The sequence below is a fragment of the Protopterus annectens genome, chromosome 2.part0 (genome assembly GCF_019279795.1).
Source record: "Protopterus annectens isolate FY-2018-M chromosome 2.part0, PAN1.0, whole genome shotgun sequence".
In the NCBI taxonomy this organism is placed as follows: Eukaryota; Metazoa; Chordata; order Ceratodontiformes; family Protopteridae; genus Protopterus; species Protopterus annectens.
Window position 1 is genome coordinate 1,268,217,889 of NC_056728.1, and position 12,719 is coordinate 1,268,230,607.

The following is a 12,719-nucleotide window of genomic DNA, read 5'->3' on the forward strand; positions in this document are numbered from 1 at the left end:
CTATTCACAAAGGTGGAAATTCTACATACCTTTCTAACTTCCGACCTATTGCCATACTTTCTCCTCTCTCAAAAATACTTGAACACTGCATCTACAAACAGCTCATGGCCTACCTTATTCATAGGAACCTGATCACCCCTATCCAGCATGGCTTCCGCCGACACCATAGCACCTCTACTGCTCTCATTTCCTTTACTAATACAATTTCTCTAGCTAGAGATAATAATAAACTCATGTCCTTTCTCTTCTTAGATCTGTCAAAAGCCTTTGATACCGTCTCCCAGCCTTTACTTCTCTCAAAGCTATCCCAGCTTAATCTTTCCTCAGCAAGAATCTCCTGGTTTAAGAGCTACCTTTCTGATCAGCAGTGCTCTGCTGTTTCTCCTTTTCTCCCCATCAAAGCTGGTGTCCCACAACATTTTGTTCTTGGACCCCTTCTTTTTAATTTCTTTACTAATGAACTACAGAAATCTTGTCCTCAGTCTTTCCTAATACGATACGCTGCTGACTCTACTATTATATCTATAGCTGAAATTCCTACTAAACTACTCACCCTCACACAAACATCATTCAAACAAATTGAAACATGGCTTACTAATAAACATCTAATACTTAATCCCAAAAAAGACAAAACTCTTACTTTTCCTCCCAAAACCCCTCTTCCACCTCAAATCCTCTTTTAACATTTTTTCATTGAATAATACTAACATCACCCCTGTTAGCCAGACTAAGCACCTTGGAGTAGTCATAGATGATCAAGTAAAATTTGAGCATCATATACATCACTCTATTAAGAAAATCCACCAAAACCTTAGTCTCCAATACAGAAACAAAGGGTTCCTCACCCCTGATGCCAGAATCTCACTAGCAAATGCTTATCTTATTCTTAGCCTATTCTACAGTTCACAAATTTTTACAAATCTTTGGCCTTCTCTTCTCACTAAACTTGAAACTATCTATAACAAAGTAGCTGGATTTGCTGCTAATCTGCCATCCAAATCACACCACTGTCATGCCCTTAGATCACTCAATTGGTTAGAGTTCCCTAACCAACTTAAAGTTACCCAAATGCTCGTCATCCACTCCATCATCAATAAGTCTTCTTCCTGTCCTAGCTTGTCCACACTAGTCTCATTTTATACCCCTTCCTGATTTCTAAGGAGCTCTGTTCAATATTGGTTACAGATTCATAAACCTGAACAACCTGCCGGACAGAACCTATATAGTTATTTACCCACCATTCAATGGAACAAGTTTCCTATGACCTTGAGAAGCATACCTCAAGTCTGTAAATTCAAGAAATCTCAAAGAATATCTGAATCACTCCTGGAAATGTCACTGTAACCACCCTACCTGATTCTAGTTCCTACTTTAGCTGTTCTCTTCTTTTTATTCTTCTATCCTTCCTTAACATATTTCTCTTTCTTTTGATTTAATTTAGTATCTAGTCAATATACTGCATTTTACTATCTTCTATTCTATATGTCTATTCGAACTTTATGCATATTTGTTTTATATAATTTTCCTTTAGTCTCTATTGTTATTTTCTCATATTATGTTATATTTTGCCAACCTTATTGTATTATACTTTTATTGAAACATGTATTTTTTCATATTTCTACTGTGCAGCTTTTCTCCCCAGGCCTCCACTGAAAAAGGGCTTTGTCCCAGTCGGACTTTCCAAGTCAACAAATGTCAAATACATAAATAAAAATAAATATTCTTCAGGCCTTAACACATCCCCACTTTGAGCCATCAGCTAAGTCTGAACTAAGATTTTTGACCTGGAAGACTATTGTCTTAGTTGCTGTTACTTCTGCCAGAAGAGTGTCTAAACTTAAGGCTCTTTCTTTTAAACCTCCTTATTTAATTTTTCACAAGGATAGGGTATCTCTACAGACCAATCCCTCCTTTCTTCAAAGGTGGTGTCAGAATCTGACCAACCTCTCTGTCTTCTTCCTAAATTTCTCAAAGGAGAATATATATATATGTTGCATCTGTTGATATGTTACATCTGTTGGATGGTCACAGTTATGATTTTCCCTTCAGAGAACCAAAGATTTGAGGAAATCTAAATGATTATTTGTTTATTTATTTCTGAATCAAAATTAGGCAGACCATTTTTTAAAGTGACTTTAGCTAAATAGTTGACTAATTGTATTACCTTTGTCTATAAAAAGATAGGTTTGCTTTTACCAAAACCACCAAAGCACATTCCACCAGGTCTATGGTAACGTCTTTTGCCTTTTTGTCAACCACTTCCTTGGATGACATATGTGCAGTTGCAACTTGGGTCAGTCCTCATATATATAATACACATTACAAATTGGATCTGGTCTTTAGGGGAAGAGCTGCCTTTGGTTCAGCTGTGCTCAGGAATATCCTTCCTTAGAGACCTCCCAGGATTTGGGTAGCTGGGGATTCTGTCCCAAAAATTCAGGAATGAATGAAAATGACAACTTCAAATAAAAAAGTTATGTACTCACCATAATGTTCCATCTGTGTTGTCCATTGTCTCTCTTCTTGAACTTCCCACCCATCAACACCCTCTTTCTGGAAAGATAGAAAGATATTGGAGGAACTGCTGTTTCTTTGTTTGAGTCCCAGATTCCATTATTATCTAATCTTCTGCTTCTCTGAAGGTCTATGGACATCAAACTAGATCTATATAGGGTGACTAGAGCATTATGGGTAAAGGAGGAGCTTGAGACTTTCAGTGTTTTGCAATATGTAAAAAGTGGCCAAGTCAGATCCAAAGGTTGGATCTTAATCACCCAACAGCTGAGGAAGAATGAAAATGGACAACACAGATGGAACATTATACCGAGTACATAACTTTTGTATTTCCTGTTCTCTGCCATGGACAATACAGATCTAACATCCATGATATGGACAGACAGATAAACTAATGAATTAATCTGGTTAATATCTCATTCAGTAGTCAGTACCAGAACTGTGCATCAGTGAACTGAATGTATGACATATGACAGATGGACGATGTATCAAAAGTTCGAACTCTTGCCACGCATTCATAACTATGCGAATCACAAAGATATGAATATACAACACATTGAATCTGAAAGATTTGAGGACACCCCCCCCCCACACCCCCTGCTAATTATATATTCCAAGTCCGAGATCACAATACAGTGGGGAAAACGTATATTTCCTGATCTCCACTGCACACTGATCAAGCATGGTCTGAAAAAATGGTACATTCAATCAACTATAACGGTATTTTTGGCAGCTTTAAAAGTCAGCTTGTTGATGAGCTGAATGAAACCCCACTGAATTATACATTCGCTATACCACTCTATACTTTTCAAATCTGGCAGAAACATACACGACTCAACTGGAACTGCAGTTGTTGGAATATTATACAGCAAACACAAGGAGTTAACTGCCCTTGGTAGCTTCATGATCTCAGTATAATGGAACAAGCCACTGTAGATGCTAATTAGTACGGTAGCCTGTGAGGCATAAAATATCAAAAGCCAAATATGGCTGACATGATTTCTTAAAGGAAGATAAAAAAGAATGGTATTTGCTTTCTCTGTAATCCTCTTACATTTCTGAGAATTATATTTAACAATTCAAAGTAATGTTGCAACTTTGAAAGATAAAAATTGTTCACAGGCCAGCAAATAAGACTTGACAAAGAGAATTAAAAGCTTTAACATTATTTTGGTTTTGGTTCATTTGTACTAGAAGGTCCATCTAGGTGCAGTGCAGGTCCAGGGAAACAGTTCCAGTAGCAATACAACTAGACACAAATGAAGACAAAGACAGAAACAAACAATTTCCAGCTTAACTTATATATTGTGCTATGAATTCAGATTATTAAAGACATTTAACATATGTACATGCTTGCTGAAAACAACCACAGAATGACACAGATACAATAATATAAAGAAATATGGAGAGTATTGTTTGTAAAATCAAGAATCTGGAAAAGTAACCTTGGTGGAAGGATATAGATGAGAAGAGAAGGTCTTTAGAAGCTTGTTCTCTGATGATAGCAATAGGAGACAAGATTAAAAGCATAACAGCAGATATATATATATAAATAAAACTATTAGTACAGTTTAATTAACAGCTGCTATAAATCAGAATAAGGAAAAAGTACAAGGAAAAGACAAAATGTAAGATGAGATCCACAAGACACAAGGAAAGTTTTAAAAGTGTTGCCAAGCCACTAACTGCCTACCAACCACAGTTTAGGATTATTCATATCATTTTAAGACAACTACATATCAAATAGACTAATTGTACCTACAAAAAGGATTTGAAATCTAGAATCAGCTTCACTTAATCATTATGCTTTGGCAAATGTCATTGTTAGAGCAAACAGTGTTTATCAACTGGCCCAGAAACAACTGAAAGAAAAAAAAAGCATTCCCAACTTTATAGTATATTGACAGTAATAATGAAGCCAAAAACATGAAAATAAGCAGAGAATGTAGAAACCAAAATTGGGTTAAGGTTAAAGGCTGGCATTTTCAATGTGTGCTTAAGTGTGAACCTCCTGGTAATTTATATTATATATTGTCTAAAGCCAAATAATCTTGTAAAGTTTTCAACTTGTCAAAGCAGATATTATAGACTTGAAATGCACATTTATTAATTGTGTTACAGCCTGGCTTGGAGCAGATTTGGTAAGTACTGAATTATTTTTCTTTCTTCTGTAGAAATATTTGAAAATATTTTTTCTTGGCATGGTGTTCTACATTATCATGCTTTGCATACTGGCTCTGTTGAAGTATAAATTATGCGGGCATATTTAATTGGTGTATATGTTCTGAATGCACACTATCACTAAAGATATTTAGTCTTTCCTTACCCTGCTTTAGCTTAAAATATTTTGTGTTACTTGCCCCTTGCCATAGCTTTGCCTGAAAAGGTAGTTTTTATTTTGAGAATAGTTTATTACAGTGTAAGCATATAACTGTCAGTGCCGTCCCTTTTACACTTTATGATGAAATTATTGGAAATTCAGTTTTTATCTATGTATATTCACCTGCTTCCTGTCTGCAGGCCTTAAAACAAGTCACTGCCATGCTAAAATGAATGCCTAGGATGACACTTGTCATCTATGCATTACTTCTGTCAAGTGCTGTAAAGCATTTCCCAGCATGCAGTATAACCTATTTAATTGTGTTGACGGGCTGGAGTGGGTACAAACACTTTAAGTAATGCTAGTTTAGATCTTCTGGGGACTATATGTAGCAATGGGCTTTATTCTGAAACTCTGAGAACTAATCCTTCTTAAATGGTTAAAGTGGTATGCAAGTTTAAATTAAGCCAATCTATTCTTCTCCCTGCTTTCTCTCCCAAACCTAAAATGAGGGAGAAAGAATACTTCATACCTTAGCCTATCCCAGCCTCGAATGTCTTTACTGGTGGATATGCTATCATGCCGCTGAAAACCCATTTTTTGTAGAAAGCAGCGTACTTGAGTGGTATTAAAGACAGCTCATGAGTTCATGTCCATATATCTTTTAGCTATTGTTTCCATACTTAACAAACAAATACTCAAAAAAACATTTGTACACAATACAGCTTAAGGAGCTGGTGAGTCGAAAAAAGAGGAAAAGCACCCCTGATGCAATTTCTTTAGGATCTGTAGGGTCATTACTTCATGATTGCTTCATCTCATTTTGCCTTTGAGCTGCTGAAAAACCTTACTTTATTAATCATAAGTAAAATGAATCATGGATTTTTTGTTTGTTTTTCCCCCCTTTATATTTATTTCTGTCATGCACTGTACTATACATCTCAGGTCTTAACACAATAAATCTGTAGAGATTCGATATTAATAGGGAACAGAAGTCTAAAAAATAGGGACAGATTTTAAACATTGCTCTTATAGACTTAGAAGGATGTTAGAAATAAATAAATAAAATAAACAAAGTTTTGCACTAGCATGCATTTTCTTTAGGATATGAGATCTGAAACTCAAATGTCTGTCATCATTTAGTGAATTCAATCCTCAGTGATTTGTTAGAAAACCATACAATTTATGTTAAACAACCCAACAACACCAGGCAGAAATCAGGACAGTTGGGAAGTATGCAGTGTGCCCTCCTTATCATTAGAGTGATAAATTAAATTAGCATGTTTTGATGTTTTACACTTACGTATAGTTCCATGGTGAGATGGAACGAATTCTGATATCCCCTGCCATAGGGCTTTGGCCGCTGTCTGCTAAGTTTCCAAATTTGAGTTTCACCTTCATTTTCGGATTGCATTTATTCTCTTTCTTAAGTACAGCACCAGCATCAGTCAGCATGCACACCAGAAGGATACCTGAAAGAGTCTAACATGGCACAAAATATATAAAAGAAAATTTTAAACACTACTGACATATCTTCAAATTATAAGCCTTAGGTAGTGTTTAGCATGAAATTGAATGCAATAATATAGTCATCTTTTTACTGCATAGTCCTTAAATTGCCATTCAGTTTGACAAAGGATTTCCATCAGATTTCCTTCACCCAGTTCCATCATTATCTTGTGACTGACCTTTCCATACCTTTTAGCAGAAATGCCATCTTAGTTAGTTACATGTTAAAAGGTGTGGCACGTAGAATGACTATCATACAACCTGAATGCAGCCATTTTGTACCATTGCACCTCTTCTTAATTAACAGTATATAGCACTGAAGCACTGTCCCAATATTTACATGTATTACTCTAGCTATTCCAAATCGCATATCTGAAATGTGCAGTCAGACATAGACATAATGTACTTCAATAACAAATAAAGTAAATCAACTATGTCTGAAGAACACACTGAAGACAGAAAGATATGAGGTTTGCAAGGTCAGGCACATCTGCTCTACTTATAAATTATGTGTGTCATGCTATAATGTGTGCTATCTCATGTAGCTGATGTAATTCCAAAGACTGTAACTGAGGTCCAAGAAACTGGGAGAATGAGAAAACAGAATATTTACAAAGTTTAAGATGTAACATCCCAGAGTATTTCTCCTACTCAAAGATGTATTGATTGATGTATGACACTTGGTATGTGTAGCTACTGTGAAGTGCAATCCACATTTTGAGAAGCACAGGATATGAATTTCTCTGCAAAAAAAGGTTTAATTCTAAACTTTACTGTTTAGGGTTGAAATTAAGATATTTTTTAGAGTTTTGGGATCTACAGTTTTGGGCTGTGTACTTGTAATAGGAAACCTTTATCAGCAGTCATAATAAACTTTCTTCTTTACACATAACTCCATGCTAGCCTGATACTTGTCTCACAGTCATCAAAAGGAGGACAACATCCTTTTTTGTGGCATATTCGGCTCCCAGCAGCTGACCATGGCCTGTGCCTGTTCAGCAGGTCTAACAAACCAACCAACATCTACTAGACTAATTTTGATCCTGTGAAATAACATTGGCACTCTTCATTTGCACTCCATGTGTTTGCAATAAATTTGGTTTGGTTTTATTGCCAACTTTTTTTTGTTTCTAAATAAAAAAATATATTGTTGGCTAGATTTCAAGCAGCCTTTCTTTTGCCAACAAATTAAAATCAGATGATTAAAAGCACATGCATAGTTATCTACTTATCTATCTATCTATACACACACATGTTCTAAATATCTAAGCTAAATAAAATTAACTATAAACTAAACTTAAACTATAAGCCCAGTACATCTGCACATGATCCTCACTATACTATACTATAAAATAGCACCACAAACTTAAAAATAAATAAAATTTACTCAGCGCTACAGTAGAAAATAACCTTGTGATGATGCTGTTAGATTGGTACTAAGCAAATATATGCAAAATGTTTTGTATTGTAGATTAGATGTGTGTTTATTGTATAGTTGGATCATATTGTATTGTTAGGATGAATATTTTTATAAAAAGTTATTAATCTATATAAAATGCATTCAACTGATATCTTAGGAAGTTATTACATCTCATTTAAATTAATGGGGATCAGTAATCAAAGCTATAAAAATAGATAAATAGAATAGCTGGGAGTTGATTGAATGATAAATGAAATACATGGTATTATGGCATTAATTTCAGGTCTTCTAGCTTCACAATTTGCTACTAAACATGTCCCCTATCCTGACAGCACATGAAACTTCATTTACTATATAGCAGACCACTACATAATCCAACTTTATCTTAATATGCCCGCTCCAAAGGAACAAGAATTAAACCACATATCCTCTGCAAACTGCAAATATTATAAAAAATATTGGTAGCCCAATTATATCCATTAAAGATATCTGTACATTGATTTCATCATCCTAGGAAAAATAAACAAACCAAGATAGACCTACTTACCCCATAGACTTGAACTGGAAAATGCAGCAAAAATGAATAAACTAAATGAAAATATAGGATCATAGGACGTTACTAGGCTAATAGCCCTAGGGACTTTACAAACCTAGCCAAGCTACCCTTGTTTTCACAATCAGCACCTATTACCCCTGTCCAGGAGACAGACACAGGTGGAACCCCTGGGGTGAATTTACGGTTACCCATCCAATCATCCAGATTCCTTTTGAAGAGGACCAGTGAGATGCTCTGTTTGTCTGTTACAAAGTTGTGGTAACCTCTGGGATACAAATTTGTCCCTCCAGCAGATTCTATTAATGTCACATACCAGGTTAAGGTCTTTAGTGCAAGTAACCCATGTGCCATTTGGCTTGGAGATATGCAGCATTTCCAATAAAGCAGGGGGAGAGATAGCCCTATCCACAAGGCAGAGATCACCTCTGAGTAGTCTGTATGAAACAGAATAAAGTGACAGTGCTTTCAGTTGATCCACATAAGAAAGATGCTGAAGACCTTGAATTTTCCTTGTGAGGAGCCTTTGTGGTTTCTCCAATTGCTGCAGGTGTTTGGAAAGGTACATACCAAAAGGGGTGTTGTACTCAATTATTGGCCTGATGAGGAAAGAGTACAAGGAGGTTATAACTTCTCTTTTTTTCTGGATGCAATGCCCTTATTTATGAGATGAGCAATATAGAATGCCCTTCTTACCACTGTGGAGACATGGTGATCAAAGGTAAGGTTGCTGTCAACCTGTGTGCCCAGGTCTGTCATCACTAAATGCATACTTAGGGTGTTGCTATTGATGTGGTAGTTAGCAGGAACATTGCCCTTATGGAAAGGGATGACAATAAACATTTCTGCATTGAGTTTAAGGCCATAACTTTGGCACCAATCATTTCTTTGTGTAAGACCCTGTTATAGGATGTTAACTTCGTTTGAAGATTCTATGACTGCTCCGACTTTGAAGTCATCAGCAATCTTTGTCAGCCATAAACCTTTAGTTTTTGCTTGTACTTCGGAGAAATAGATTCCAACCTGTAGAGGTCCCAGGACTGATCCCTGTGGAATACCTGTGGTTATGGGTCTGCTGTTGGAGGTGGATTCCTTTATTTTGACTGTATGGGTTCTATCAGTGAGTCAGTTGGTGACCCACCTAATGGTGTAAGGGTTGATACCAAGCTGGGTGAGTTTGTCAGTGATGCCTGAGTGGGGGATAGTGTCAAAAACCTTGGCTAAATCTAGGTAGGCTGTTTGCACAGATTTCTCCTCATCCAGTGCCTTGGTGACTGTCTCCAAGAATTCAACTAGGTTTTACAGGCATGATCTTCCTTTGACAAATCCAAACTAAGTAGGGCCAAGTGTTTGGAGATTATCTGTATCTTTGTTGATAAGGTCCATGATGATTCACTCCATGGCCTTGCAGATAAGGCTAGTCAGACTAATAGGTCTACAGTTTCCAGGGTCAGTGGAAACACCACCTTTGTGTAAGGAGATAATGGTGGCCATTTTCCATTCATCTGATATGAAGCCAGTGCTTAGACTATGATTGAAAAGAGTACCCAGTGGTGTTGCTAATTCTTGTTGAAGCCTATGTGGGACACAGCCAGGTATGTTATCCGGTCCCATAGATGCTGTGTTTTGGCCTTTGAGAGGGCATTTACAAGGTAAGGGACAGGTGGTAGGGATGGCATGGAGTACGTGTGGCAGGGTTAGCTATGTCCACAGGCTCGGTATATGCGGTATCATTAACTACCAGTTCAGCTAAAATCTGGGCCCTTCCTTTTAAGTAATGGATGTAACTAAAGAACACATTATGATTGTTTTTAGTTGAGGAAGCTAATTTGGATTCATAATTTGCTTTGGAGAACTTCACAAGAAGTCTTATTTGCTTGTTTAAGTTAAAGAGGGAGTGTTTCCAGTTTAGGGCCCACTCCCTCTTACTCTTAGACAACAATTTCTTCCTCTTAATGTAAAGCCTGTTAATGGTAGTTGTCCACCAGGCAGGTTTGCTCTTCCTTGTTTTGGTCATATCTAGTATGACCGGTATGACCGAGTTAATGCAGTAATTCAGGCATTTGTATAAAGCTTTGGTGTAGAACTTGGCATAGTTGCCAAATCTACTCACCATAGTTATTTATTTATTTACATTTGATAACCAGGTAGTGTCCAACTGGGCCAGAAGCCTGTTTTCAGCAGAGACCCAGGGAGAAAAGCTCCAAGGAAGATTACATAATTATACATTTGTACATATGACAATTATAATAGGAGTTCAAATGCAAGTTCCTTGACATTGTATCTAAAAGCATATACCACTGGTAGTACAATAAGCTTATAATATTCATACAGACAAAACAAAAATATCTATATTTTTTCCAGGATAGAAATATCACAAACTGAAGCTAAGAAGGCTCAGTTGCCATGAAATATTGACAATGGGTGGTGGAGACAACAAAGTTAGACAGTAAGGGGTTAGTTAGACAGTAAGGGGTTAGTTAGAAAGTAAGGGGTTACTTGATAGCTGCAAGTTCCATCTGAGGGGGGAAGTACAGTGAAACTATTTATACCATCCTGTAAGAGTTTATAATCTGCATTAGAGAACTTTTTTAATCTAGTTGCTGCTAGGGGGAGATCAAGTGTGATAGTTACTTTGAATGAGACTGATTTGGGGTCAGATCTCACCAGGAAAGACATCACAGTGGGGGTGCTACATACCTGCCTGTGACACATGTTCAGAGAGCCCAATCATGTATCTCTTCATGTAATCCAGGGAGGTACAACTCAAGTCATTCACACCAACATGCATTATGACTGAATCATAACGGTACATCATGTTACAATGTATGCAACCGAATCATAATGGTATATCAAGTTACAATGTATATAACTCAACTTTATAACACATCAGAACACTTAATCCGGCCATAAAAATAACCAAAATAAAAACAAAAATGGAATATATATCTATATCTATATCTATATCTATATATGTATATATATATATATATATATATATATATATATGTATATATATATATATATATATATATTTTTATATATATATATGCCACACACACACACACACACACACACACACACACACACACACACACACACACACACACACACACACATAAATACATGTATGGAACCTGGAATGTCAGAATGCTGAGGAAACAATATACACAAAAATAATGTCCAGAATTCAAAATGGTGGAAAAATTAAACTACAAATGTTTTTTTTTTTGCTCCACTACACCCTTCCTATTAAATATATATATATATATATATATATATATATATATATATATATATATATGGGTCTACTGCTTTACATCAAAAATACACTTCTTTGAAATAAAGCAGCAGACCCTACAGTTCAGCAAAAGTCCACTTCAACGAAAGTGCACTTTCGCTCAAGTCTAGTTCCCTGGGTGACACCCCCCAAAAAAAACAAAACACTAAAAAATGTAGGGTCTGTGCCCCACACACACACCCTACTTAAATATACCAACTCAGAGGTCACACTACAGCGGGGAAAAGGAAATATTCTCATTCCGCGCTGTAGTGTGACTGCCGAAGTCATTGTTCGAAGTTTCACTACTTCGAACAAGTGGATTCGGTGAAGTGGGGTTCAAAGTATTGAAACTTTGAACATATGCACGGATCCCATATATATATATATATATATATATATATATATATATATATATATATATATATTTATGTATATATATATATATATATATATATATATATATATATATATATTATATATCAATCTCATAGTCACACCAACTCAAAGAAGAGACACATCTTCAAAAACTAAGGAGCTTCTGCCGATGCACACTTTGAAATAATACCAGCAATGATTTCCTATAGAAAACATTGTTTCTCATCTTTCAGTGCTTCTGCCAACTGACACTTGTGTAATTTCACCTTGGTCACCTATATTTTAATATATATATATATAGCTACTTATTTATGTGGATTCATGTACAGGCCAGAGTTTTACTGTTACATAGATGATACTCTACTATATATACCTTAGCAATAATATGATTATTGCCCATAATTTGAACTGAAGTTTATGAAAGCTCATCACGGTGCATCAGTATAATTTCGCATTCAGTTCAGGCAAAACAGAAGGCATATTTTTGTTATTGTTATGATTTCGTTCAGAAGATTAACTTATTCTATAACTAAATAAAGAGCATTTGTTTTGCAATCTAATATTGGTTTTAATGACTTCTATTCCTTGACTTACGAGTAATTTCCAATTTTTGTGTTATTATTTATTTTGGCTTAGCTTTTTATTTCCAGGCGCTGTCCAGTATAAATTCTGCTAACTAAAAGTGTCACTGCAAAGGGCAACTTTGTGTTTTAGGAACTAAGCTGCAGATGACCAGTGTCGTGCA

General features: G+C 35.9%; 2 protein-coding genes across 2 annotated transcripts in view; both read right to left on the reverse strand.

Moving 5' to 3' along the window:
• IFT74 (intraflagellar transport 74) overlaps positions 1-12,719 on the reverse strand; it is a 2,643,271-nt gene that overhangs the window by 533,922 nt on the left and 2,096,630 nt on the right. The gene's annotated exons all lie outside the window — the stretch shown is intronic.
• LOC122793440 (interleukin-17F-like) overlaps positions 1-12,719 on the reverse strand; it is a 36,640-nt gene that overhangs the window by 8,881 nt on the left and 15,040 nt on the right. Inside the window, exon 2 of the mRNA XM_044061438.1 lies at positions 6,138-6,316. Within this exon, the coding sequence (XP_043917373.1) occupies positions 6,138-6,316 (179 nt within the window). The remainder of the gene's footprint in view (positions 1-6,137; positions 6,317-12,719) is intronic.